The sequence below is a fragment of the Manacus candei genome, unplaced genomic scaffold (assembly GCF_025592945.1).
Source record: "Manacus candei isolate 608988 ecotype Guabito, Panama unplaced genomic scaffold, ASM2559294v1 h1tg000017l, whole genome shotgun sequence".
In the NCBI taxonomy this organism is placed as follows: Eukaryota; Metazoa; Chordata; class Aves; order Passeriformes; family Pipridae; genus Manacus; species Manacus candei.
The window spans coordinates 9932913-9958574 of record NW_026138065.1 but is presented as its reverse complement, the minus strand read 5'-3'; the positions used below and the strand labels follow the sequence as shown (position 1 = coordinate 9958574).

The 25662-nt window shown below is 36.9% G+C and overlaps 1 protein-coding gene across 9 annotated transcripts in view; it reads right to left on the bottom strand.

Annotated features, from left to right (window-relative positions):
* The window catches only part of BIRC6 (baculoviral IAP repeat containing 6), a 172113-nt gene that overhangs the window by 137102 nt on the left and 9349 nt on the right, over positions 1 to 25662 (bottom strand). For all 9 annotated transcript variants that reach the window (XM_051783015.1, XM_051783011.1, XM_051783014.1 and 6 more), the window contains exons 2-10: positions 19339 to 19520; positions 16679 to 16816; positions 16070 to 16263; positions 14372 to 14483; positions 13026 to 13108; positions 11629 to 11851; positions 11371 to 11531; positions 9957 to 10015; positions 7870 to 9264 (exon numbers count right to left, since the gene is read on the bottom strand). In XM_051783015.1, the coding sequence (XP_051638975.1) occupies positions 7870 to 9264; positions 9957 to 10015; positions 11371 to 11531; positions 11629 to 11851; positions 13026 to 13108; positions 14372 to 14483; positions 16070 to 16263; positions 16679 to 16816; positions 19339 to 19520 (2547 nt within the window). The remainder of the gene's footprint in view (positions 1 to 7869; positions 9265 to 9956; positions 10016 to 11370; positions 11532 to 11628; positions 11852 to 13025; positions 13109 to 14371; positions 14484 to 16069; positions 16264 to 16678; positions 16817 to 19338; positions 19521 to 25662) is intronic.

Here is a 25662-nt window from a genome sequence, read left to right as displayed (position 1 = left end):
CTGGCTTGCAGTTGAACTGCTATGCAATTACGACAGCAACTATGCAGGACCTGAAACCAGTAAGATTATACAGGAATACTCATTTTGCTTTAGCACTACAATTTTTTTTCAGGGCAAATGCAAACCAGAACTTCAAAAATACTGCAGTTGTGAAGTGCATTAAAGGTAAGACATTGGGGGGAGGCATTTTAAAAGGTAATTAACACAGGAAACCTCAATAGAGACCAAAATTCATAACCATTATGTCACTTTCCATAATCCAAAATATGTTTACAAAGAGAAATATTCCATCATTGAAGTAAAGGCCTACACTACCTCATTTGTACAGGTTACATAAATTTCCTTTTAAAGTTTGATATTTGAAAACTGAAAAATCAACTAATTTCTCTGCTCTTCAAATTATTTCATCAAACCTAGAACTACCAACACTGATCAGGTCAACACACAAAACAGCAAGTCAAAACTTTTCAATGGACACAATGCAGTGATGGAATTTTGAAATCATTCAAGGAGGTTGCCCATTATTCACCACTACAGATACACATAGATGAATTCTGTCATTTACAGAGAAGTCATAGAACCATTTAGGCTGGAAAAGACCACTAAGATCATTAAGTGCAACCATTAACCCAGCACTACCAAGTCTACCACTAAACCATGTCCCTAGGCGTGATATCTGCAGTCTTTTAAATACCTCCAGGGATGGTGACTCAACCACTTCCCTGGGCAGCCTGTTTCAATGCTTGATAACCCCTTCTCTGAAGAAATTTTCCTAATATCCTAGCTAAACCTCCCCAGGAGCAACTTGAGGCCATGTGCTCTTGTTCTATCATTTGTTAATTGGAAGAAGAGGCCAATCCCCACCTGAATACAACCTCCCCTCCTTTCAGGTACTTGTAGAGGGTAATAAGGTCCTCTTTGAGCCTCCTCTTCTGTAGGCTAAAGAAATCCCAGCTCCCAAAGCTGACAATGAACTTCCTCAGTTATCACAAAGGAGACAAGTTGAAAACCAGCACCATAATATTTCCCTCAAAAACCAGGTAACAAAATCAAAACATTGGTAATTTAATTCTGAAGTCTATTTAAAATCTGCAATTTGCATGGACTCAAGAACTTGGTGGGTAATACAAACAGAACATAAGAATCATAAATCCATTCGAATAAACTACAAGCTTCCTTCTGGCAAACCAGTTACTGGTTCCAGGAAAGCAGCACTGGCACAAGCTAGAGCACATGTCAGAGACTAGGCCACTGCAGTCAAAGCCAATCTGGTGAGATGTTCAGTATCCTGAATGTATCCTGCACTCTGGAAGGAGTCTGGAAGAACGACACAATCGTCATCAGCAAATCACAACTGAAGGACATAGTTAAACAATATCCAAATAGTTAAAAGGAATTGGAAAACAAAGCCATATCACAGGAAACTATGCACTAGACAACTTACAGTCCCCTACTTCTGTTGACACTGGGCTGTAGAGGACAGGTTAGTTCTAAATGTACAAGTTCAGAACGCTTGAAAAATGTCATCAAGAGAGCTACCCCAAAACCTCACTCCAACACAATTTATACTATTCTTGGAGATTTTAGCTATAAAATTTCATCCCAACTTATGGAAAAATAGAATGCAACTGAACAGGGACAAGTGAAAGTTACTATGCCTAGCAAGAAATCACTAAAAGAGCTATTATGGGATGAAGAAAAATCAGCTAGCCAGCAGTTCTGCAAAAGAGGCTCTTGTGAGTCAGAAGATAAACCTCGTTCAACTTCCTGCTCCAAAGTGCAAACATTTCATTATGTACACATGCACATGGTACATACAGACTGCAGAGCTGCTTAAGGAATTCTTCTGTTCAAAGACATCTGTAGGATTACTGTGCCTAGTTTTGGCTATCTCATCAAGAAACATGTGGACTGACTTGAGCAGGTCTTTTGGGAGGGGTAAGTAAGGGTTGGGGATTTTTTTCTTTTCTTTTAAAGTCCCTAAGGAAAGTTTAAAAGGATTGGAGATACTCAGCTGGAGCAAATAAATGATTGCAAAAGAACAGCATATAAATAAACTCTGCCTTCCCCTTCTTTTTTGAAGAAATCTCTTTGCCATGTTCCTAATGAATATACAATCAGTATGACTCCAACGAGCAAAGATGATATAGGCTAAACACTAGGGGAGAAATCATCATCAAGGACAGCATGCAGTAGAAGAAATTTCACAACTAGGTTGTTAAATCTCCATGCTGAAGATGCTCAAAAACAGGGTGATCACTACTCTTCTGCTGAATGGGTAAGTGTAATTGATCCTGACTTGAAGATGATCTTTCAGCATCACTTCCAACACTAATTTTGATATGTAAAAACTTGACCTCTCTCCAGTTCTATTAGACTCCATTGCCTAAGAAGGTAGAAAACTGAAAATACTAAATTGATTCTTGAACTTCAAATACACAGTAGACAAGGCTGACAAAGCCTAATGACAGGGAAGACACAAATAAGATATCCAAACTAAATCAGAAAAAAGCTATGGAGTGTAATTAGTACACTACTGACAACTCAAGAGCAAGCAATCAGCTATAAATGAAAGGTACAAGATTTGGAGGAATCAATTCTTAGAGGTATCAAAATGCCATTCAGTTCTGACAGGCTTGCCATAAGAAATATCAGCACAGACAACTCACTTTTGACCGACCAAACTCCAGCCTGAAAAATATACTTTTTCCAACAAAGGGGAGTGATTTGAAAAACTCTTGTTATAATTTAACACCGTTAAAATGTTATAATGTAACACATTTTAAAATGTCAGCTGAGCACAATCCAGCAATGCTTCACTCACTAGAAGGAGTTCAAGCACTCAAAGAGATGGTATAGATTTTAACACCTGCTCAAATCAGACAGTATGTGCAGAAAGTACCTTCTTCACCAGAACACCATGAACATTTCCACTTTTTATAGCATTTGTTTGAAATGCCACCACAGCTTCCTATTCAATATTTCTTCAGAGAGCACAGATACTTCACAAGGGAGAACATCAAGAGCAATGAAAGACAGAAAATTGACACATCTTTATGATCTTTTAAAAATATTCCCAGAAACACAAACATGGACAAATTTCAAAACAAAACACAAGCAGAGATTTGCATCTTTATACTGAACTAAAATAGGTTCAGATATGTCCATTTTTTTACCTAATTCTGTATTGCAAAGCAAAGGTCAACAAAATTGTCTGAATGATAAACACAGCTAAGCAGCTAAAGTAAGGAAGTGATCCAAAACAAATTCAACAAAGGAAAAAAGTAGAACATATGCTGTGGAACATCTTCTTCAGTAATTTTTTAGTCGGACTCTAATTTAAAAAAAAAGTTAAGATGAAAACTGAGATATCAGAAAGACAGTGACAAGTCTAGCTCTGGAAATTTATGCATCCACAAGAAACTATATCTGATCCTCTTAAGCACCAGATAATAGGCTTTAAATATCATCAAAAGACCACCCTACAGCTGTATCCCTATTCAAAAACAATGCCTACTGCATAGTTAATGAAGAAATTACTTATTTCGTACTTATCATTTTGAATATTACAAAAGCATAAAATAAGCTGTCTTATATTATATAACACAAAATATTTAAACCCCCATACGATAGCACACGAAGTACTATTAAGAGGAATATTAACTATAGTCTACCTTGACCAAGGGGAAGAGAAGAGAAGAAAGCAAAATACAAAGAGAATAAAGTCCACCATGTTTGTTTAACAGAACTGGAACCAAGAATGTACTTGCACACTTCTTCCCAGAGGTCAACTCCAGGTAATCCTTGCAGAAACAGGTAAGTACCTGAAGCTGACACTGAGAGGTAACAATTTGAAGTGGGACTCACAAGGATGGATGACATGAAATGCAGGTCTAAAACATCATCATGGCTAGGCTCTGCGAACGAAGATTTGGGTGGTCTGAAACACCTCTACATTAAACCACTCCAAATCTAAACACCCATTCACACAGAGCTTCCTTTTTAGTCATATCTAAAAGACAGCTATGGAAAAATTTTATGATGTAGCAGGAGAAGCAGAAAAAAAGAAAGGTTTTTCTGCATCCAAAACTTTCAGGTATTAAAGTACCTCTTTCCCGGCCCTCACCATCCGAGCAAGTAAACAGGAAAGAATATACTGCTCAGCTTATATTCCTGAACAGTTTTCCAACAACATCCAAGCATTTCCAACGTGTGTATGTTCCAAAACTTCTACTTAACATCTGCACTTATGTCTTTGCACTACAAGCCTCTTTCTAGAAGGATTGAATACATCACTGAATACTGTTATTCTGCTTTCAATACATATCTTCCTAATGCTGTCGGACTGCAGGCACTATCTTATATGCGGTAATAAACCTAGTGGATTAAAAACTCAAAGTGATTTTGGAAGAATTTTGGAAGAAGCCTAGGAAAACTGCATTTGAGAAAAAATATCAATAATAAAAAACCCCATCTTCGTCCACCTAGCAGCTAAGCAAGAAATTTTACGCACTCATGGCAGAAAGTTTAAAGGGTGATTACGATTCAAGACAACAAAAATTATGCAAAACCTGTTCTGTATAAGAAGGTATTCAAATGTATGACAGGATGCAGAATTTAAAAAGTTATATTAATAGTAGAGGTTCTTGATTTGCTTTTTCTTTTAGTGTTCCTGAATTTTATGCCTTACAGTTATTTATAAACATTGCAGATCCAAGTCATTCTTTACAAAGCTTCACATTTTAGCATAAATGTTTTGACTCTGAGGCTTCAAACATACCTAGCACCAGATCCTGAAATCCAGACTTCTAATGGACATTGATCCCTAAATATTTATGATGGCTTTGGGACTTAATTTCTCGAAAGTGAGAAAAATTACACTGGGCAAAGTGACTGAAATGTTAAATAAGGACTAGAAATTGAAAGATTCTAAAGCATTAATACAATAAAAATAACAAATTCCAAAGTCCATTTTAATACGATTGCAGAGCAGAAGATGGAAGTTCCAACCAGAGGTGCAATGGGTGTATATAAGAGATAAGAATAATCAATGGATTTTCTTTAAAGTAATCAAAGTACTATATTCAAAATAGGAAACTTGTGGGCTGAGGAGTACCTGTAGCATACTGGACTACAGAAGAAAAAAAACCCAAATCTCAGCCATCTTCAAGGCAGCAAGAACAAAAGAAGTCCCAACAAAGCTATTTATAAATTGCCAGATGGATATTATAGTACTCAGAGAGATTTACTGAAAAAGCAGAATGATGTGCTTGTCTATTATGAGGAAGATGAAGTATCCTCTACTCAGTAACAGAGATGGTGGTTGTCTAGGCAGAGACAAATACTCCAACACACACAGAATAAATGCTTCCAACTCAACAGACCTGTTATCTTACACCCCATGTCCCAAAACAGGTTCAGATTATAGCAAATGCTACAAGAATGTAATTACCATACACAATAACACCTGATGGGAAAGTACAATGCACAGTAACAATAAGCCCTTTAACTTTTATCAAGAAAGACAAAACAGATTTTATGCAAGACAGAAATTAATAGTAATACAATGCTGTAGATAAAAAACCACCTTAGCAAGGTTTGAAGTTCTTTATAATGAGATTGCAGTTTGATCAGCTAAGTATAGGTAAAAATATTATGACATGGATATGATATACTAACAGTTTTCAAAGGCAATTAACCTTTCAGTTCCATCTTAACCAGGAAGAAGCGTGCATTACTAAATACAGCTGCAACGGTTTAACAGACATTTCTTCAAAAGTAGTTATGAAAAGAGAACAATTTCGTAAATATTAATGTTACTATTGGGAATCTGCAAACATAAATACTAGTTGCTAACATACAATATTTTCATTCATATTTGATGAGCAAATCTAAAATCTCCACTTCTAAAACTCTTGGTAGGTAAGTGATAAACATGGAGCCCTTAACAAAACTGAGATTTTTACACTAAGCTTGACTTTATCTGTTGGAAATAACAGGTAAATTTGATTTAACAAATACTCATAGGATGACTGTGTCATCAATGTGATTTCCAAAGAAGGAAAGGTATCGATTTAAATTCTTCTAGTAGAGAGAAAGTTCAGCGTGATATTGGTGGGAATTAATCTGCAATGTATGAATCATCCCATCAGCTTAGCCCCTCTAAGAGCCTAAGCATTTCCACCAGAGCCACATTCAACTGCAGGAGAACTAAATAAAACACTGGTGTGTGGAGGAACTCGGATGACAGGTTGTCAGAGACTGAGATAGTTGATGATTTATGCATTCTCAGGCTTTTGACACACCTACTGTCCTGAAAACAACAACTGACCTTGGGCTTTTGACAACAACTGAAAAGAGCCGAGCTTGCGGGCCCTTGACTGTTACACTGTACCTCTGATAGCCCATGAAGAGTCAACCTTGCAGGCTCTTGCCTATTGACACCTCTGCTGGGCGATTAGTTACGCTGTCCTGAAAACAACAACTGACCTTGGGTTTTTGACACACCTGCTGGGCGATTAGTTACCTCTGATAGCCCATGAAGAGTCAACCTTGCAGGCTCTTGCCTATTGACACCTCTGCTGGGCGAACAACAACTGAAAAGACAATGTGCCTCTGGAGGACTAAGTCCAAAAAAGGGAGGCAACCCCTCATGCCAGGGAGGCGCCAGAGCATATAAACTTACTGGTGACTTTGGGAATTTGGGAGTTTCTCCTTCTCCCCCACCGCCTGCAAATCAGGACCATCGCTCTCAAGCATAGCTGGATCCAGTGGGCGGTGACTGTATACTCTCAGCCTCTCTTTTCCCCTTACTCCCATCTTGGTTTTCCTCTCCCCTAAACAGTTTCTCCCCCCCCCCAAAGGGGGTTCTTTTCTTTTCTCTTACTCTCCCTGGCTCTTATCCTGCCTTTCTCTCCCCTATGCATTTTTCTCCTCCCCAGAAAGCTTATGACAGCACCCAAAGGTGTTAGTTTACCGATTGATTATGACAGCACACAAAAATGTTAACCTATCTGTTGATACAAAACTGTTAAAATAAATCTTATTAACTTACCTGTTGATACAAAACTGTTGAAATAAATCTTATATATTTTCATACACCGATTATTTAGTGTCGCTTCGCTTTAATCCACCCCAAAGGAATTTTTGATAAAACCTGAGTTACCCCCCCCCCCCTCTTTTCCTGGGGCGGGTCGTAACACAGGTAGAGCCGTTTCCTCTGGTCCAATGTGACACAAGGGAAGTGGGAGTTCTGTGGTGGTTTAGGGACTTCTATTTGTTGCCTGAACTTGAGTTACACTCCCCTCCTACCCGCACCTCCTTCCCCAAAACGTCTTGTGTTCATTTGAAAAAAAAGATTTAATAATCCTGCATGGATAATCTGGCTCTCACACTCAAGAAAGTACAATCCCAACTGCAAAAAGCTGAAGCAGAACCAGCAGCATGCTACCTGAATGAAGATACAAATGACCACTGGAATAAGGTATAAAAGCATTATCTTCTCTATCCTCTTGAATATCATCAATTACAGACAGGAGACATCTTTCAGAAATGTGATTTCTTTAGCACAGAAATAATTACTTACAAGAACTACTTTTATTTGTTTTGGACTTAAGAAAATCTGTGCTTCTACAAGGCCAAATTTACCAATACACTGGACACATGCAAGAATTCTTGCCATTCTAGAGATGAAAATCTACATTTAAGGTGAGGAATTAAGTCTATGCTTCCTAGACCAGAATTAAACTCTACGTAAATTCAATAAATTTGCCGATTACTGTTCTGAAATTTTGGTTCTAAATTCTATAATATAATCCAAATACAGTAAAATCAATAATTAAAAAAAAAACAACTAAAGAATAGTCTTACCTTTGGTGCATGCACATAATCTGTCTGTGCCCGAACAGTATATCACAGAGACAAACATATCTGGTTCCTCAGTGCCCTCTTTTTTAGGTGGCTCCACTTTGGCTAGAATTTCAAAGTTCGAAAGATCTAATATTTTTACATATCCTCCCTGAGTAGTTATTACCAGGTGTCCAAGAGTAGAGATCTCAGATCTTCTTTCTCTCCCACTGCCATTTTTAGAAGTTAATTGTATTTCCTCTACAGGCTCCTCACAGTCGTCCTCTCGATTATCCAATATGTCTGGTGGGAGCAAAATCATTGAGGTAATTGTGTCTTGGGGGTCTTTGATATGCTGGATTTTTACTGGTTCCTCCTCTAGAGTAACTACTCTAGTGGCATAATTCATCTTATAAAGCACTAGGTATCCACCACTAACACTTCTCTGTTCAGGCTGAATTATTAAAGGAGTTGGTACATCTGCTGGTGACTCATGCTGGATTACATCAATACTCGTGCCATTCACTACAGCGAGACTTGATTCTAGTTCCCCCTTCCTTCTATTACATAGTGCCGAGTTTAATTTATTTAAATTATTCAAGGCCTCTACTTGATTTATTGCACTCAGAGATTCGACGGGACAAGTCCGCAGTCCTACTAACAGGTGAACTCCATCTGCACAAGGTGTGATGGAATCTACACACAGGTTCTCCTCCTCTGCAAACTTTGGCAGACGCAGGCACTGAACCAAAGTCCCAGGCTTGGGAACCATGGAGCTCCACTTGTCCGAGTCTGGAGATGTTAGGTTGGCTGCAGCATCTGCAAACTGCTGAATGTAAGTCACAGGGGGATCCTGTAACAGCAATTGTTCCTGACTGTCCAGCTCCATTTCAATGATCTGTGGAACTGTGAAACCATCATCATGTATACTTTTACTCATAATATTGTTCATCTGTGAAAAGAGTTTTCCTGCTTTTTCATCAGATTCCTTAATGCTGTATAGCAACAATACAGGCAAAGTCCTCCTTACTAGAGGGGAATTCAGTTCTGAATTAGTGCAGGATTCATTGTCAGTTGATCCCTGTTCCGAGACACTCTCACCTCGAGTCCTACTTAAACCATCCAGTGATCTCTGAGAGTTACTGCTAACAGGAGAGGTAGCAGGTGATTTGTATGTTAATAGACCTCCAGCTAATAAACAAGGAAAGGGAATGTTGTGTTGTTCTAGATGTTTTTCCTTCATCTTTTCACTCTTACAGTTGGCCAAACAGGGATTTGCTCCAAGTTCTTCTAGATCCTTAACCGTGTCTTCCAGAACATTTGCAACGATTTCCCACTGAAGTTTTTCAGGTTGCTGAAGAACGCTGAGAGCTGTTATATCAAGGCTGACTTCCATAGTTTCTTTTTGTGATGTATGCCCTTTAAAGCAAAAATGTTGAACATAATATGTATGCTTAAAAAAAAAAGGAATAATATTGCACATATTGCTGTTTGTTGAAAAAAAAAAAAAATCTTTACATCTCATGCTCTTTTTTTTCCCCACTTGATCATCCTTACTCAAAGACTTAAACTGGATTATGGGAAATAAACATGCAATCCTCCCCCCCATCAAAATTTCTGATTAAACCTCTAAGAAAATGACACAAGAACACCAAGCACAGTACTGTTCTGCTTCCATATGAAATACTTATTCAGGAAGAGAAATACTTTACTGAAGTGCATACCCCCACGGAAACAATCAAGATATAGGAACTCTTTCTGGCAATCCCCTGAATTTAAAGGGCTTTGTACAGCTGTAATTTGTTCCTGTTCTAAGCAAGTTCTTTTATCTCGATGTGTGTGCTTTATTGACAGCAAGATAAGCAATGATTGTTGTCAAATAAGACATTTATTAACCAACAAAGTAGGGTTTTTTTTTCCTCCTGTATGTAATCTCTCCACCACACAAACAGTGACTTAAATACTAGCATGGCTTTCAAAGTAAATCCTTTTCCTTTTTTCTAATATGGTGAATTCAATATCACTCGTTTTGACAAACCTTTTTTAAAAGCCTGAGAAGAACAATTTCCCCTTTGACCTCTAAACTATTACATAGATCAGATATAACCTACCTGTCACAGATTCTGATCTGGAATGCTCTTCACTGTCTGAATCCTCCAGTAGATCATCACTGAAAAAAAAAATAAATGCATGAACGACACCATGTATACAGTAACTGCATGGTTATATTTATTTTTAAAAATTGTAAAAGAGCAATGTTTATTATAACTGGACATTCCTTTTAGTTGGCACTGTAGAACCACTGATCAGTTCATCACAGACACTAAAAACATAAAGATTTTTTTCCTCCATTATCAAAACAGTAGACCAGCTTTCTGTTTGCCTCATTCTACTATTGTATTTCCTACAATTCAGACATAAATGCAATTAAAATGAAAGCCAGTGTACTGCTTCTAAAAATACTACCAGATTAATCATTTTTTTGATAAAAGCGGATTCTATTCAAGAAACCTCTTGAAGAGAAATAGGCCATTTAGTAATTCTAAGAATATATTAATAATTTACGCATCTGGCTTTTCCAATATAAGAAATTATTTCCTATTAGAGGCTCCTTACACACAGGAAAAACAGTAATGCCTTTGCAGCTTCAGGTATAACTACTCACAGTACCAAGTCAGATTCTCAAATTTCAACAAACTGGATGCTTCGGCCTCACATCCAAGAAACAGATCTTTTTTGGTCCAAACCTGATCAACTTCACAACATGACAGAGAGAATTCAATACTTTGAAGTACAATGTCTTAGTTCTGAGCAGTATGAATTTTTCAACATCCTGAATTTTTCAACAATTATTCACTCTTTTGTTTGAGTTTTGGCAATATGAGAAAGGAGTTCCCAGTAAGAGACTGCAAGAAGCATAAATGAAAGCATACTATTTTTTCTCATGTGACTCTTTCTGAGGACTGGCATACTCTCTAGCTTATCCAAAAGCTTGGAACAGCACTGTCTAATTGTTTATAGACTATGTACATATGTATTAAAGGCACACAATGAAGTATAAATTCCTAGCACATCCACATAAGTTGTTTTCAGAATGACATAAGCAGAAATTACGGAAAAGCAATCAGAGGAAAGTGTGTTCCAGAAGTCCATGAGTAGCCTTTACTTTCAAAGTCTGAAATGGATAATTCATAACTAAAATAAAAATCCAAAAACTGATCCAAAACTTATATTCCTTTCTCTTTTCAACCTGCCTCTGAAACACTAGCACAGGGCAGCAATGAGATCTGCAATGTCTCTGCTAGAGGAGTATACAAACTGGAATAGCAGGAAACTGGCTTTAAAAATAGAAATTTAGACTACTGTTTTTCAAATGTTGAATTGTGTACACATATAGTGACTAAAAATATTATGTCCATGAACAAAAAGTTTACCAATCTTTTGTTTCACAAAGCATAACAACTAAATGATATTTACCACTTACACAGCAGCATTTTGTATTTCTAATTTTGCAGATTGGCATACCTGTCTCCTTCTAATTTTGGTATATCTGAGCAGCTAGATGAATCTTCTAACCATGCTAGTGTTGGTCTCCTTGAGTCAACCCCTGAGCTCTGTTCTCCTGATAACATAAGTTGCTGCACAATAGCTGGATCATACGCATTGATCTCAAATTTTAAGTGGACCTGAGAAACAACAGAAAACAGAAGAGGTAATTGATTTGAATCGAGACATGCTTAATCAGTAATTAATTAATAAAAACTGATTGTTTATATTGCATACCTTCATAAGTTTGGAAACATCCCATATGCAGATCTTTCCTCGTTTTGTCGCAGCAGCTAGAAAATGAGGGCAACTTCCAGATCCAAAGCAGGCTATTCTGTCAGTGCCATCTGTGCAGGGAAATTGTGCTGGACTTGTTGCCAGTGTGACTGAAAGAGGTACATTCTGAGTGTGCTCACCCTTGACAAATGGGCAGTTTGGGGAATGTCTCTCATGTTCAGACCTTTTCGCATTAAAAACAAAGAGAGCAAATATTGATTTCTTGCTGTGAAAAATACACACATCATATACAAGCTCAGCCCTAGAAGTAAAGCTGAAAATGAACTGTTTGAACTGTATTGCAGTCAACCATACAAGAGAGTTCTGAAGCTACTAACACAACTTTCCCTGCTGATTCTCAAGAGCAGACTGTATTAAAGCCTTTGATCACTCAATGCACATTCATATTCAAATGGATGAATCTACACACAGTGCTATTAATATAAGTAGTCCATTAAACAAACATAATTATTCTATAGGCAGGAGCCTATCATGTCCTCATGAAGTAAAGCACAGATTAAATTCTACAGAATGTACATTAGAATTCCAATTTTATGAGCAAGATATCATAAGTAACTTTAGAAGCAATGTTTTACCTTTAGTTCTACATTCACAGTTACAGAAATGAAAACTGAAAACAGTCCTGAATGACACATTGACGAAGAAGCATGAAGAAAGCCCTAATTTCAATATACAACTAAAGCAGAGACATGAAAGAACAATTACACAATTACAAAATGTCTGTAAACGTTACGTCACAAGGGAAAGGAGTAGACAAAGACTTTGAAGACAATATTATAAAGGAAAGGTTTCCAAAAGGTCAGGAATCTGATGTGTTCAAGTAACAATTATAAATTACTAAATAATCAAGACAAAAATTATGTTAAGAACTCTGCAATCAATATAAATTCCTGCATTTCTGTCACTACGCACAATTTTATGATTTGGGAAACTAGTAGTGGATGTTGCAACTTTACATAAAAGGTAAATATGCCCTGCAAGGCCATTGGAGTTTATGGACTTGAAAAGAGACGTGATCTAGTCACAATCATATAGAAGACTGAGTTTAGATCCCTGCAAATTGTTTCATGGAACAATTTGAAATCAAAGAGCCAATCAATATTAAGAAATAAAACCAACTACCATTTTTTGGGGTTAGTATTATACAGAACTTTGACCTACTACTGCAAACCATTTTGTGATTTGTTCCATGGTATCATTTTGGAAACCCATTCTTGTCAATGACATGCCCTAAACTCACCAGAAATCCCATCGAGATAATGTTGATTTTTGTCCTTCAAGGATTTCCAACCTCTTCAGCACAAAATTACGTCTACTTCAAACATCATTAAACTTACCAAGGTTCATCTGTAGGTTCCCAGCACACCAAGCACACACTACAGGTAAAGCACATGGCTCTGTCATCTCCTGATGAAGCAGGCTATGAAAATAAGAAGAAACACTTGAAATTTATACATCTATGTACTATGGAACACTTTAACTAAGTGATCAAGTCTTTTCTGCTAGTGACATAGTAAAGCACCACATCAAACATATAAAAGGCCAAAATTATGTACTATCAAGTGGCAGTATTTCACATTAAATAAAAAAGGATACACTACATTACTATAGAAGGGATTCAGAGCCAACATTCATGCAAGTAACTGCATAAAAACCACCAACGTAGAACAGAACTGACTTTTTTTAGTTTGGAAAAAGTTCACAAGGTTCAAAAGTTAGAACTGCAGCAGAATAAGTGTACCTCTGCATGCTTGGATAAATACAGGTTAAAAAATACTCCTTCCAATCTCCTAGGACATAAAAGTATTCTCTATTACTCCTATGCAAAGAACAGTTGTTACTAGCAGAAATAACTGAGGAAAAACAATGGAAATTTCCAATCTCCTAACATTTAGCATTCTCATGATCTCGTTTCAAGACATGCTTGGGAATATGCAGACGCAATTCCAATATATGAATTTCCTGCATTTCTCCTCCTGTACAAGTTTAAGAAATCCTCCAAAAACTTTATCCACTTGCACCTATCAGGCTTTGTAGTTGACGTGAGGCAGACAATATTGCTGTCAAATGACAGGTACTGCCCACCTGTCACTATCTAAATCCATACCATAATTATTTTTTTTACAGTAGAAATAATTTCAAAGAATGAAAAACAGAAATAAGCAAAGGTAGTGGAATAAAGTGTTGAGGTTGTATTTATTCACTAAGCCTAACAATTTAATGTGATCTAGGACCTTTGTTTGTTATAATACAGTGTAAGTTCTACTATGAAAGTATGGTTAGAGAACTCCAATGTCAAGCTTATTGCTTTTTTTGCTTTACTTGTAATATAAAAAGGATGTTTACTCAACAATCTAACAAGGAGAAAGAGATTCGACATAACCAACTTCATCTCTATAATTGTTGTTTAACTCAGATCAATCTGATATTTAGAGATGTTTTATATGCTGAAATTCAGAACAGTGTTTTCTGTGATCTGTACAAAAAAGAGAAGCAATCTCAAGGCATTAAAAAACTCTGAAGCTTAAAAAGCAAAAAGCGCTGGATGACGAAGTTTTTATGGTTTATGCATCACTGAAGGAGTCCATCAAAAAAAACCCAGCAAAGAACCCACACCTTTTTTCTCCTGCCCCCTCAGACCTTCACCTCAGGAACAAATACTCAGAACAACTGAAGCTTTTACCTGGTGATAGAACCCAGCTTGAGCCATTGGATCTGGCTGTGCCCACCGATAACCCACATGAGGCCATGAAGTGAATGTCTCCCGTCTGTTAGCTTCACTATACATCAAAGACCTAGAAAGGTGAAAAATTCTACATTATTTAAAATTGACACTTAAAAATAAAAAATTAAACTTTTTTAATTTATGAAATTCATTTAGTTTATGAGATACTTTCAATGTTTTAGGAACTGTTAGAAATACCAGAGATAATTAACTACAACTTATATTTCAAAATATAATTAACCATTACTGAAAAGTTACAAACTTCCCTCACTTGAGTGCCTGAAGTACAACCCCAGAAAAAGACCAAAAGCAATACAGCAATCTACAGGCTTTAAAAGCAAGATTAATAAAATAAGATTCCAGGTAGCCTATTTGGTCTAACTGCAGAATAACATTAGATACCCAAAGCCACGCTGCATCTAAGGCAGATGGAGAATCCAGCCCAACAGAACTAGAGAATTGTTTTTTTTTAACGTGACAACTACTGCAAAAATTTGGGTGTATTAGTTGAACAGATACGAATATGCACATTTAAAAACACTCTAAAGTGATATTTTAGGCTTTAGGCTTAATTGAATACATGGTACAAACCTCCCCAACATTACTCATTCACCACATAGTATAATACTTAAAAATTGTAAACTAAGTCACAAAACATGAACCCCTCTGCAACTCAACAGCTACAGAGCAAAGAAGTTCCTCTCTTTTCCACCTTCACTCAGTGTATGTCCCTCGTCTGCAAGAGTACACAAGAAATGAGTATCAGTTTTTCTTTTCCCTTTATAGAATTTTGTTCTCCAGTATCATTCCAAAAACTAGTGCTGTTAGACGTATAGGTGCCTCATTTCATGTTTCTGCCCCTCAGTTTAAGAAGATTTTTGCTGTTTTATAAGAGAATGCGTATATTCCTGCCAAGGAAGTAATCTATTCTAGCAACACCCACAAAAGGGCTGTCTTAACTTGACATTATACCACCTTAAGAGACAGATCTTGGAGAGCTCTAATCAAAATACAATATGGCAAGGTACAGGTAGACCTGGAGGCTTGGGAAGGGGAAGTAAGAGATGAAATCAATTTCAGTAAATTGTTTGAGTTGTAAGAAATGATAATGTGCTTGCAAAATAGTATTTGCATAGGAACTTTCAAGAAGGAATTAATTTATAGATTTAGAAGATTTATCACTATTCTAATTAGTCTTAGCTTATGAAGGTTAAAATAATGGGTTCCTTGCTTGTTTATACATTATAACTTGGATTAGAAAGAGATGAAGCAACAATTTCAGGTAAAACTTTCTCTGACTCCAAACACTTAGCAGGTGACTAGCAGGTTCCGAAGTAGCATATATGTGCTCTGCAAAGCTGTATTCAAGGCTGCAATTGTTACCTTTCTGAAAGTATATATTGGATTTGAGAGTGAAGTGAATTCAATTTGCCTGGCAATAAAGTTGAAACCCAAATAGTCTTGTGGCATCCATAAAGTTTTTGCTAAGTTTAGTAATATGTATGGCACATTGTGCATTAAACAGTTAATTAACTGTATGCATAAGAGCAACAAAATAGAGAACATGACTAATTCCTTTGGCAAATAAAGTCATCTAAGAGCTTATTCTGATACAAATAAGGGGTCAAAGTAATCACTTATTTTGTCTTAATATACCTGTCCACAGATCGACCAGGTCCCACACCAAGTTCTGGTCGTGCGCTGGGTAAGAGGTAAGATAACCTATCCATCACAGAGGATGCTACAGGTAAGGCAGCAATATTTTGATTTATCTTCTTGAGTTCATTTACAATGGCACTGGCGACAGACTTCAAAACATGATGAGGAAGGTGGAACGTAACCGTTGCCCACTAAATTAAGAAAAGAAGTGTTTTGAGTTTTAAAATTGTAACATCTAAACAACAAACAGATCACAAAAGTGTCAAAACCAAAAACAAAAGCATGTCTTCCATGCTCCCATGATATCAAGAAGTAATACAGCAACAGACACACAAAACCAACACATACATAATGCAAGGAAAGTCAGTAATTTCAGACATTAAGCTCAGTTGGGTTTATTAGTTGACTTTATCTGCAAGAAACTAACCTTGTTTGTTCTCCTAACAAGTGAAGCTTCATACAGAGGAACTAAGAAACATAATATATTCTACTGTCTTCAAACAAGATCCACCACACTAAATCAAACATTTTGTATGTTTCAAATAATGGTAGACACACAGATTAGACTTGGGAATCCATTTAGACAGTACAGAGACAATTTCTTACCTTTGCAACTTTATGATTTGCTGCTGTTTCATGTGAGGTATTTTTTAAACCATCCTTCAGTTGCGTGATGAACAAGTCATATCCCTCTGTGCTAGAAACATCTACTTTTTCTATGCAAGCAGATAACAGCTGCTGAGCCTAAAATGCAGATGTGTGAGAAAAGTTAGCATCCACAACTACAGACAGGAATTACACCTGTGTCATTACTTCAGGAAATGACCTTTGTCATATCCTACTTTATCATATATTGTATCAGAATAATTCCCATAAAAGACCCAAAGTTCCAAATTTTATTTTGTAGGCCAATCAATAGACAAACTTCAGCAATAATGACAGTAATTACTACAAGTTCCCTGAAGGGCAATATTACCAAATGTTAAACAAGTCAATCATATAAACAACTATAACTGAAGACATATTAAAGACAAGCAATAAGGAGACATGTATTGCTCAATGCTTTCTCTTCAAAAGGATTCATTCAGCTTTACAGACAAAAAGTGAGAGCATTTTTCTGTGACAAAAAGAGACATTTTCCTGAGTAGCTTTGTATCTTCAAAAACCTAGATGACAGTGGAACAACACTGCAACAAAATTAGAGGTAAATTACTTACAATGCTAATACAAGGAAGCTGAAAAGTGAGGCAGAAAAAACCCAGGCTAGTTTAGAAACTACAAACTCTTAAAACTCAGAAATAATGCAGCTAAAAAAGAATGCTATAAACATCCATTTATAGACTTTTTCTTCCAAGTCTCATTCGTTTCCAGCTTATCCCTCTGTCTGCTAACTTCGTGTTGACAGGTAAGATTTAAAGTTATGCTTTATGTGCAAAGCACAGAGTATTCTATATCTGCTGTTAGGTGGGTTAACTACTGAAAAATAACATAGGAATTTTTTTCAAGTTACAAACACAAGGAATATTTCCCTGAGGACAACAGCCAGCCAGTCACAAACTGTTCCAAACAGAATGGATCAAATGGCCCCTTGGTTATACCCTTGAGGAGTTCAGGGAAAGAAAGACAGAAATAAGGCAAACCAGTCCCGTAGCTAGGGCTGTATCTGTTTCTCAGATTTCAATAAAAAGACAATTACAATTCTTGTGGCATCTCATACTTTCCAAATTTCCTGCAGATGACAGAAGAATAAGAGATAGATTGTGGAAGTTCCTAAATTTACAGTGTTCTGTGGGGACTTGAAAACAGCATAGAGGTTGCTCCATAACTTCTCAGTGCTGCCAATTAAAAATGCATAAAGATGCATTGCATTACCAGCAGATCAAACATATTAAAAGATTACTTAAATTAACAAATTCACAGAAAAGTTCTAGAGACAAACAAAAAAACCCCACTCTTGCTTGGATAAAAGTTCCTGACCTTTTTAGGGTGAAAGAGATGGGCTGGTGCATTTGTATGATATTTGCTTAATATTTACTAAATTTTTCCAAGGCCTGGGCTGCCTCCTCTTTAAAATTAAAAGAACTGAAGACAGCAAATGTTTTGCTTCCTGTCTCACTGATTTGGCCATGAACTTGCCAAATCTATTCCTACTGAACTATAATTTCCAAATTATTTTAAACAAGAAGGACCTTTACAGAGAAGTGCTGTATTATAACCTTGAAATAAGGGTCTGTAAACTCTTCAGAAGCAAAGAATCTTTAGTTAAAACTGATACAAACTTACAGGTTGTACTGAACCATGTGAGACTGCAAACCAGTGACAGCAGAACTTATGAAAGGAAACCCTGACCTCCGCCAGTTTCTTCGCACTCAGCCACACATACCAAGTTTCTTTAGTAACGCACTAACGGTGTAAAAAAGATGCCAGTGGTAGCAAGCCCAAGGAACCTGGAAAGCTCTCTTCAGAGACCTCTATGAAGCAACATTCTATTGCTGTTGCTCCTACTCAAGACAAGTAGGTAAAAACCTCATATATAACACACATTCTTGTACCATAAGTGCCTGTAATTCAATATTCCAAGAGCACGTAAATATTTTACAACAATGCTGAAGGTAAACAAATGCAACAAAATCCTAAGCATTACACTCTAAGCAGAAATGTCTACATTAGCTTCTCTTGAAGTGATACTAAATGCTCAAACTAGGGAGTATCACATTACAGCTAAAAGGGAAGCCAGGTTTACAGGGAGAAAAGTCTTTTGTTAGGCCAGCTGACATAGTTAGAAAATTTACATTCCAGCACTAATTTTTCATGTGTAGAAACACCATATTAGCCGATTTTAATTGTCTTCCTTTCCCTGAAAGCCTATACCAAAAAAACCAAAACAAAACGAAACAAATTAACCAAAAAATCAAACTGAATCAAACAAAAAAAAAAATCAAGGATACCCAACAGACTGACTTCTAGGAGTGCATATAGATTCCATACTCAAGCACAGACAAAGCTCAGGAAATGTGTCCTTATCTCTAGTCACTAAGAAGTTCTTTCATCTGAAATAATGTGTTCTTGAGGTACACTCTTACTTGTTTGAGATACAAGTAACTGCAAAAAGCTATGGCCTTATGACAGCTAATAACTAGGAAACTTTTCCATTACATGCTGTTAATATTACCCTAGAAACTTGGGGTTTCAAATGTCTAGTTTCAGTATTTCTGACAGAGTTATTTACATACCTCGGGGTTTTTTTTCCCCTCTCCACATCTTACCTCTGTAACCGGCAATTCAAGCTGAACCACATCATCTTGTTTTGAAACAGGCGTTTGCAGAGCTGTGTCTAACAGTAAGATGCCATTGAGATCTTTCCTACATCCTACTGCATAATCATCCACAAAGATCACTTTATCCACAGCAGAAATATACTGACATTTCACCCGTCCACCTGGTTTAGCTATAAAGGGAAAGACAAAAAGCAAGATCCAATTAGAAAACAGCTTTTATACAAAAGACCTTTAATACCTGTTCTGGAAAGCGATGTAACACTTTGCCGAGATCTTTACTGCTTGAGACGATAAAAACCTAACATTTCAGCTCTCACAACTTTCACCAAACTTTTATTTCCTACATTAAAAAACAAACTACCAAAATCTGTACACCCCATCAACAACTACAACCATTTTATTCCTACAATGGAAGCCATTATTCAAGTCCTGCTCCTACCACGAGGCCTAAACTAGTGTTTTCAAGCCTAATGCAGATGCCTGGTACACTTGATATTAGCTGACAGTCAATAATAAGAATTAAATTGTACAAATCAACACAAAAACTAAGACACAGTTGCTGAACTACCACTAAGGCACCATTTCATCAAGCAAAACAGTACTCAAACTTCTGAAAACTAAGTACAGCATGTTGTACCAATGTTAATCTGTTCCTTGAGACACTAAGGTAGCTTATTTCTGCTCAGTGCTGCACACGTGATATCAGTAACAGGTTTGAGAAATCTGGTGGGGGTGGAGGAAGACTGTCAGCAGATAAATAAGAAAAGGCTGTGCCAATGGATATTATCCTCAGAAATAGTAATACTAATGCTATTATTATTATTATATATGTGTCTAAGGCTGGATGGATTGTAAAACTGCAATCCATGTAATATGCTACCTGTATAGAAGGCCACCTGCTTTAATTCACATAACGTGTAACCTATAGAAGTGGACTGTATGTAAGTTATAAGTACATGGACACATTCTCCAAAGGGCAAAGCTGAAATTGCTGGATTGTCAACATAGATGTCTTCTTGTTGCACAGGAACAGGAGTTCCATTAAATTTTGCATTAATCATGTCCCGTCCCTGTTTTCATCTTTCCTCAGACACTGGATACCATTTTTATTGTAAATAATTAAAAATCACCATTTCGGTAGCCAGAATGCAGTAAAATATCCAGGTAAGGACAGCTATGTAATTCTCTCATCTTCATGTTTTGATATAGTTAAATGGAAATAAAAACTTCTGGAAATAATAGGGCACATGAATCTGACCACATTACATTTGTGGTATCCTCTCTCAAAAATGTAGGTCAAGAACAGTTTTCTGGTGCCCTTCTCACCAAAATTTTTGAAACAATGACTCATATAATCTCAAAACACAGGCTATATCCCTTTGCCTGCATTAAGGATACTGCAATTGTAATCATTGCTATAACAGTCAGAAGCACTTCAAGAGCTCTGGAATCACTTGACAGTTGTGAAGTCTTTAGTTCTTCCTCGTCAGAAAAGCATTCTCTGAATGGCAAATCAACTAGTTTCAAACTGCGTTTTTGCCAATACATTTGAGTTCCTCACATGAGACTTTCTACAGACAACACAGCTGCAGGCAAGGAAGTAAGTTATTCTACAGGAAAATAACAGGTTTTACAAAAATTCAAATACAAGTTGTAACATCTTTAAAAGTATTAATTTCAACAACGCACTGGAAACTGTAATGTAAATAAACTGAAAGGTATCTCATGCACTAAACTAGAAACCTCAGTAGATTCTGATGGTGTTTGCAGTCTATCCAGTGTGATCCAAGTGATGGATCACTACAGGATGCTTTCTTTAACCCATTACTTCTCCTCTTTCCCAGAGAAAATGGGAAAAGCAGCTCACCCTGTCTGGCAGTGCCAACACCATAACACTTTCTTTTGCACTTGCCTTATTTCCTGTCAAGCTGCTCATGCCCTATGACTAGGAGTTCAGCAGGTTGTAGGAGCCCCAGTCCTTGTGGCTTTCCAGGCTAGACCATTCTTATTTTATGATTTCTGCAGTGAAATCTCATGTCTAAACCAGCAAAAGGCTAATATTCTCTAAGTAGTCCAAATCCTTAGAAGCCAATGAAGATTACTAAAGAGGCAGATAACATGCCCAATCAGTATAATATTTAGTTATAACAAGAAGTTATAACTACAGCACAAGAAATTGTGCCTAACAGTTATGATTTTCACTGTCTTGGTACATACTTTGTTGGTTACATTCACAGAAAGACTTTAGCCAAATTATCTCTAGAAAATTATTTACAGCTGCACTTTATTTGAAGCACATAAAAACAAATCAAGCTCCCTTAGGCTAAGTCGATGGAGCTTCAAGGAAATTATTCAATCAATATTTAATATTGTTCCAAAACCCAGAGAAACACATTCTGCAACTGACTGGTTTACACTTTGAGTAGCCTCTGAGCTGCTGACAAGCTGTTTTGCAAAAAGGAGTTTAATTTTTGAAGTTCACAAAATACATTTCAAGGTGGTTCACAAACTATAGTCACAAAATATAAAACAATCTACTTATAGTTGGCCATATGATTATAGTAGTAGACTGAGAACCAGGAAACTGAAGAATTTAGAAGTCACCATTAAGAAGTAACCACAGTAAAAGAAATGCCTAGAAAAGCTAAATCATTCTCCAAGTATTGTCAGATGTGTCCTTTCTAACTCAGGATCAATGTTCAACAATCTGCCAAAGGACTCCAACCAATACCCTTTGAAAAATGTACTGGTGGCACTCTAACATTATGTACTGCCTGCCCAGCCTGGCTAAGTTTACTAGCAATATGTAGTGATCTGCATCTTCACAAACCACAGTTCAAAAGTTTCACAGGAACTCACCAAATTACTTAAGCCTGATCATCAAAATCCACCTGTTACTCTCATTTTAGCCATAATTCCTTCAGCTGTAATTTATTTTGGGTGGTGGAAGGAGAAATAGTCATTCAAAGTTTTTAATGATTTTGCTTTTCAGTCTTGGCACAGGTGGATCATAGCTTCTCCCAAAATCTCTGGCCTATTTGTTTAGGACTGAAACCAAAACAACTTACAAGAAAAGGTCATTAAGCCTTTTGTCAGTACCTGTAAGGAAACCTAGTAGGCTGCTAGCACACTAGAAGTGCAAGCCCGATAGCATACTACATTATGGTATGTCATCTACAACAACCTTAGAACTAGCAAACCGAAAACTTACAATAAAAGCAAATAAACATCAGCTTGCAGAAATTAAGAATCTGAGAAAAGGAACATTTACCCTCCACCTTCTTTGTTTCAAAGAATACAGAACAGAGATTGGCAATTTCCTGTGATCAAAATCTGACCTTCAAAAATATTACAGAAAACAAACTTGTTTGGAGAATTCGTAACAGTCTAAGCAGCATCTATTGTACCCCCATGACTGCAGGCATTAAGATGGACCAAACTAATTAGAGAATTAGCTCTACATTTCAAGATGTAAAAGAATGAAAAAGTTTGTCTCCGTTTCTCTGCTATAAACAGATCGAGCCTCAAAGCTTTGGAGCTTAAGAGAAAGTGGTTGTCACCTGAATATGTGGCCATCATCATGAAGAGATGTAGGTTAATGTTGACAGTAACACCCTTATCTTTTGTATCATTGAAAAAAGTTAATTCACCTTGAAAACTGCTAGCCAGGGATGGCACTAAAACATATCAAAGCCAGTAATTCTCTTGACAAGAATCTCCTAGTGTGCAGCAAAAACCCCAAATAGTTTCTAAATTACAGTAAGCTAACACTTTTATCTGCAGCTATAAAGTGAGAGTGGTAAACACGCACATTACAACACTAATTCCATAATGCTAAGATCCAAGGCCAGTCAAATATCTAAAGAAACATTTATAACTTTGATCAATGAATGCTGTTAGGTCTTTAGATTAGGAATTAAAATAATATTTTTGGAGAAACAGAAATCCCATCAGCTCAGCAGAACTGATGCACCAATACCAGTTTCTGCATTTCCAATTTAAACTAGAATATCCAAACAGTATCTCAGTACTCATTTCAAAACACTGCAAGCCTGGGAAACTAAATGAATGAAGTTTCAGGAGATCAAAAGCCCTTCTATTCCATTAACTTTGTATCATAAGATTTGAACATCAAGCTATTTTAAAGGCAAGAGAATCTAAAAACTCAAGAAAAGGCCAAGTTGGCTGACAGCAAAACTATCATTTCCATTAGAGGCAAAACCACTTCTTGCTAGAACCTTACTCAGCTTCTCACACAGTTTTCACATGTACCTGGGATTAGAAAACCCCATATGTATCAGTTGTCCTCATTTGTAGCAAGGCAGGTGCCTTTCCTATTGCTACTGTTTCACATAATCACAAAACCAACTGAAAGTTAGCAAGTATAATATCTAATTATATGCTAGCTAAGCGACACGCTGCCAAATCAAGAATATCAGGACAAATGCAGTTTGAGGAAGTTATACAATACAAATAAAAAAACCCACCCCATCTTAAAGTTCAACTTGCTGTCTTAACTTCCTATATTTGGAGGAAACTATTTTGAACTAATACTACAGAAAATCACAGCTATGGATTAGCTGGAAAGGGTTCATACAAATGAGGACAAAAAGCAAACCAAGGTAAGTCTGGTTTAAAAATTAGAAAATTGTCTCCAAATTGTTTTACCTCAGTGGCTCCCAAATGAAACTAAAACATGGTGGTTATGAACATCTGGCAACACAATGAGAAGATGTCTAAGGCATGTTGAAATTAGGCCACAAATGCTCATCACTACTGAATTCATCAGTCATAGATTCTCTCTTGTTCCTCCTCTTCTCTTCCTCATGTACACCCTCAGTGGAAGTTTCAGCAGTGCAGTTTTATCTCGCAGGCCCTTATTTGCTCTAACCATCACCTCAGCAAAGCAGTCTGCTGCCATCATGAAGACACTTTAAAAAAAAAAATTCTCAAACTTGAGGAAAGGATAGAAAGGAAACTATTAGATGATCACAAGTTTAAGGTCCTATTTTAGACAAATTATGTAAATGGGCTTAAATCAGCTACACACAAGCAACATTTTCAGATTCCACTACATGCACACACCTCTATCTGCCACATCAACTGGAAGAGTTGTCCAAAATGATTGAATAAAATAAAAACCCATTCAGAGCTGAAACAGGAAAGAAAACTAAAATTGTTCTCTGAACAGCAAGAATGCTAAAGGAGGCAGAAATACCCAGCTCAACATCATGAAGTGCCTTCAAACCCATTATTTGCCAATACTGGATTTAGTTAATCAAAACCAAGGCATGATCTAAATTTTATCTTTTTCTTTAGCAACAAACAGGACAGAGCTGTTTCAGTATCAGTTTCATTATATGATAGCTGGTTTTAATAATCCTTATTAGCAGTAAGATGTGTTATCTAGGCCAAAGCATTGGAGACTGCCACATGAATATTAACTAAATGTGTCTGATCAAGCAACTACTAACAGAACACTAAGACTTAAAAGGTTTCAGAACATAAACAAACCCCCACTGAGATCAAGACAGCTCATACCTCACTAGCTTTGCAGGCATAGGGTCCTCTTCCACCCTACAGACTTAAAATGAGACTGAATCAGCAGGAAGATGCTGGTGAGCTCTTTGTGCCCACGCTCTTTATGTGGTTTCAGATCTTCATGTATCTAACATTACTGCTGCCTTGTATGCTGCACAGTTTTACGCAGTTATCCCGTGAACAAATTGTGAAAGATTTCACAGGGTATTCTACAATCCTTCTTGCAAACTCAGATAAACTGTGAAAATGCAAGTTCCTGCAATTCTCCTGCAAACACCTCACAGAGGACACTGTCTTCTTCAAAATTTTTCTCAAAGTGGAAAACTATGCTTAAAAAAATTTCAGGAAAGTTGTCTTTCCAAAGCTGCAGACAGACAGATTACACAGCATCCACCCAGAACCAGAGACAGGCAAAGAACACTTCACAGTAACAGGAAGTTCCCGTTTTTCAAGAGCAAGTCCCATCGCAGCATTTCACAACAAAGAACCTTTGCCAGACGAAATTTTACTGCCAGTTCCTCTTTTTGTCCCTAGAGTGGCTAAGACACTGGAGTTCATCCATTATGTGTCCTGCAGCCTCTGCAACAGGAGAAAACATCTCCAGTTATGGCACTTTTTAAAATCCCAAGACTGTTTGGCACGAAATGGTTTAGCTTCTCCCTCTCCCAAGCCCCAATATTATAAGGAGCTTCCAAAGCATCATGCTGGGAGAAGCAGCAAGTACTCAAAAGCAGATGGGTCGGTTAGAAGGCAAGTGAAAAACTGGCTGTC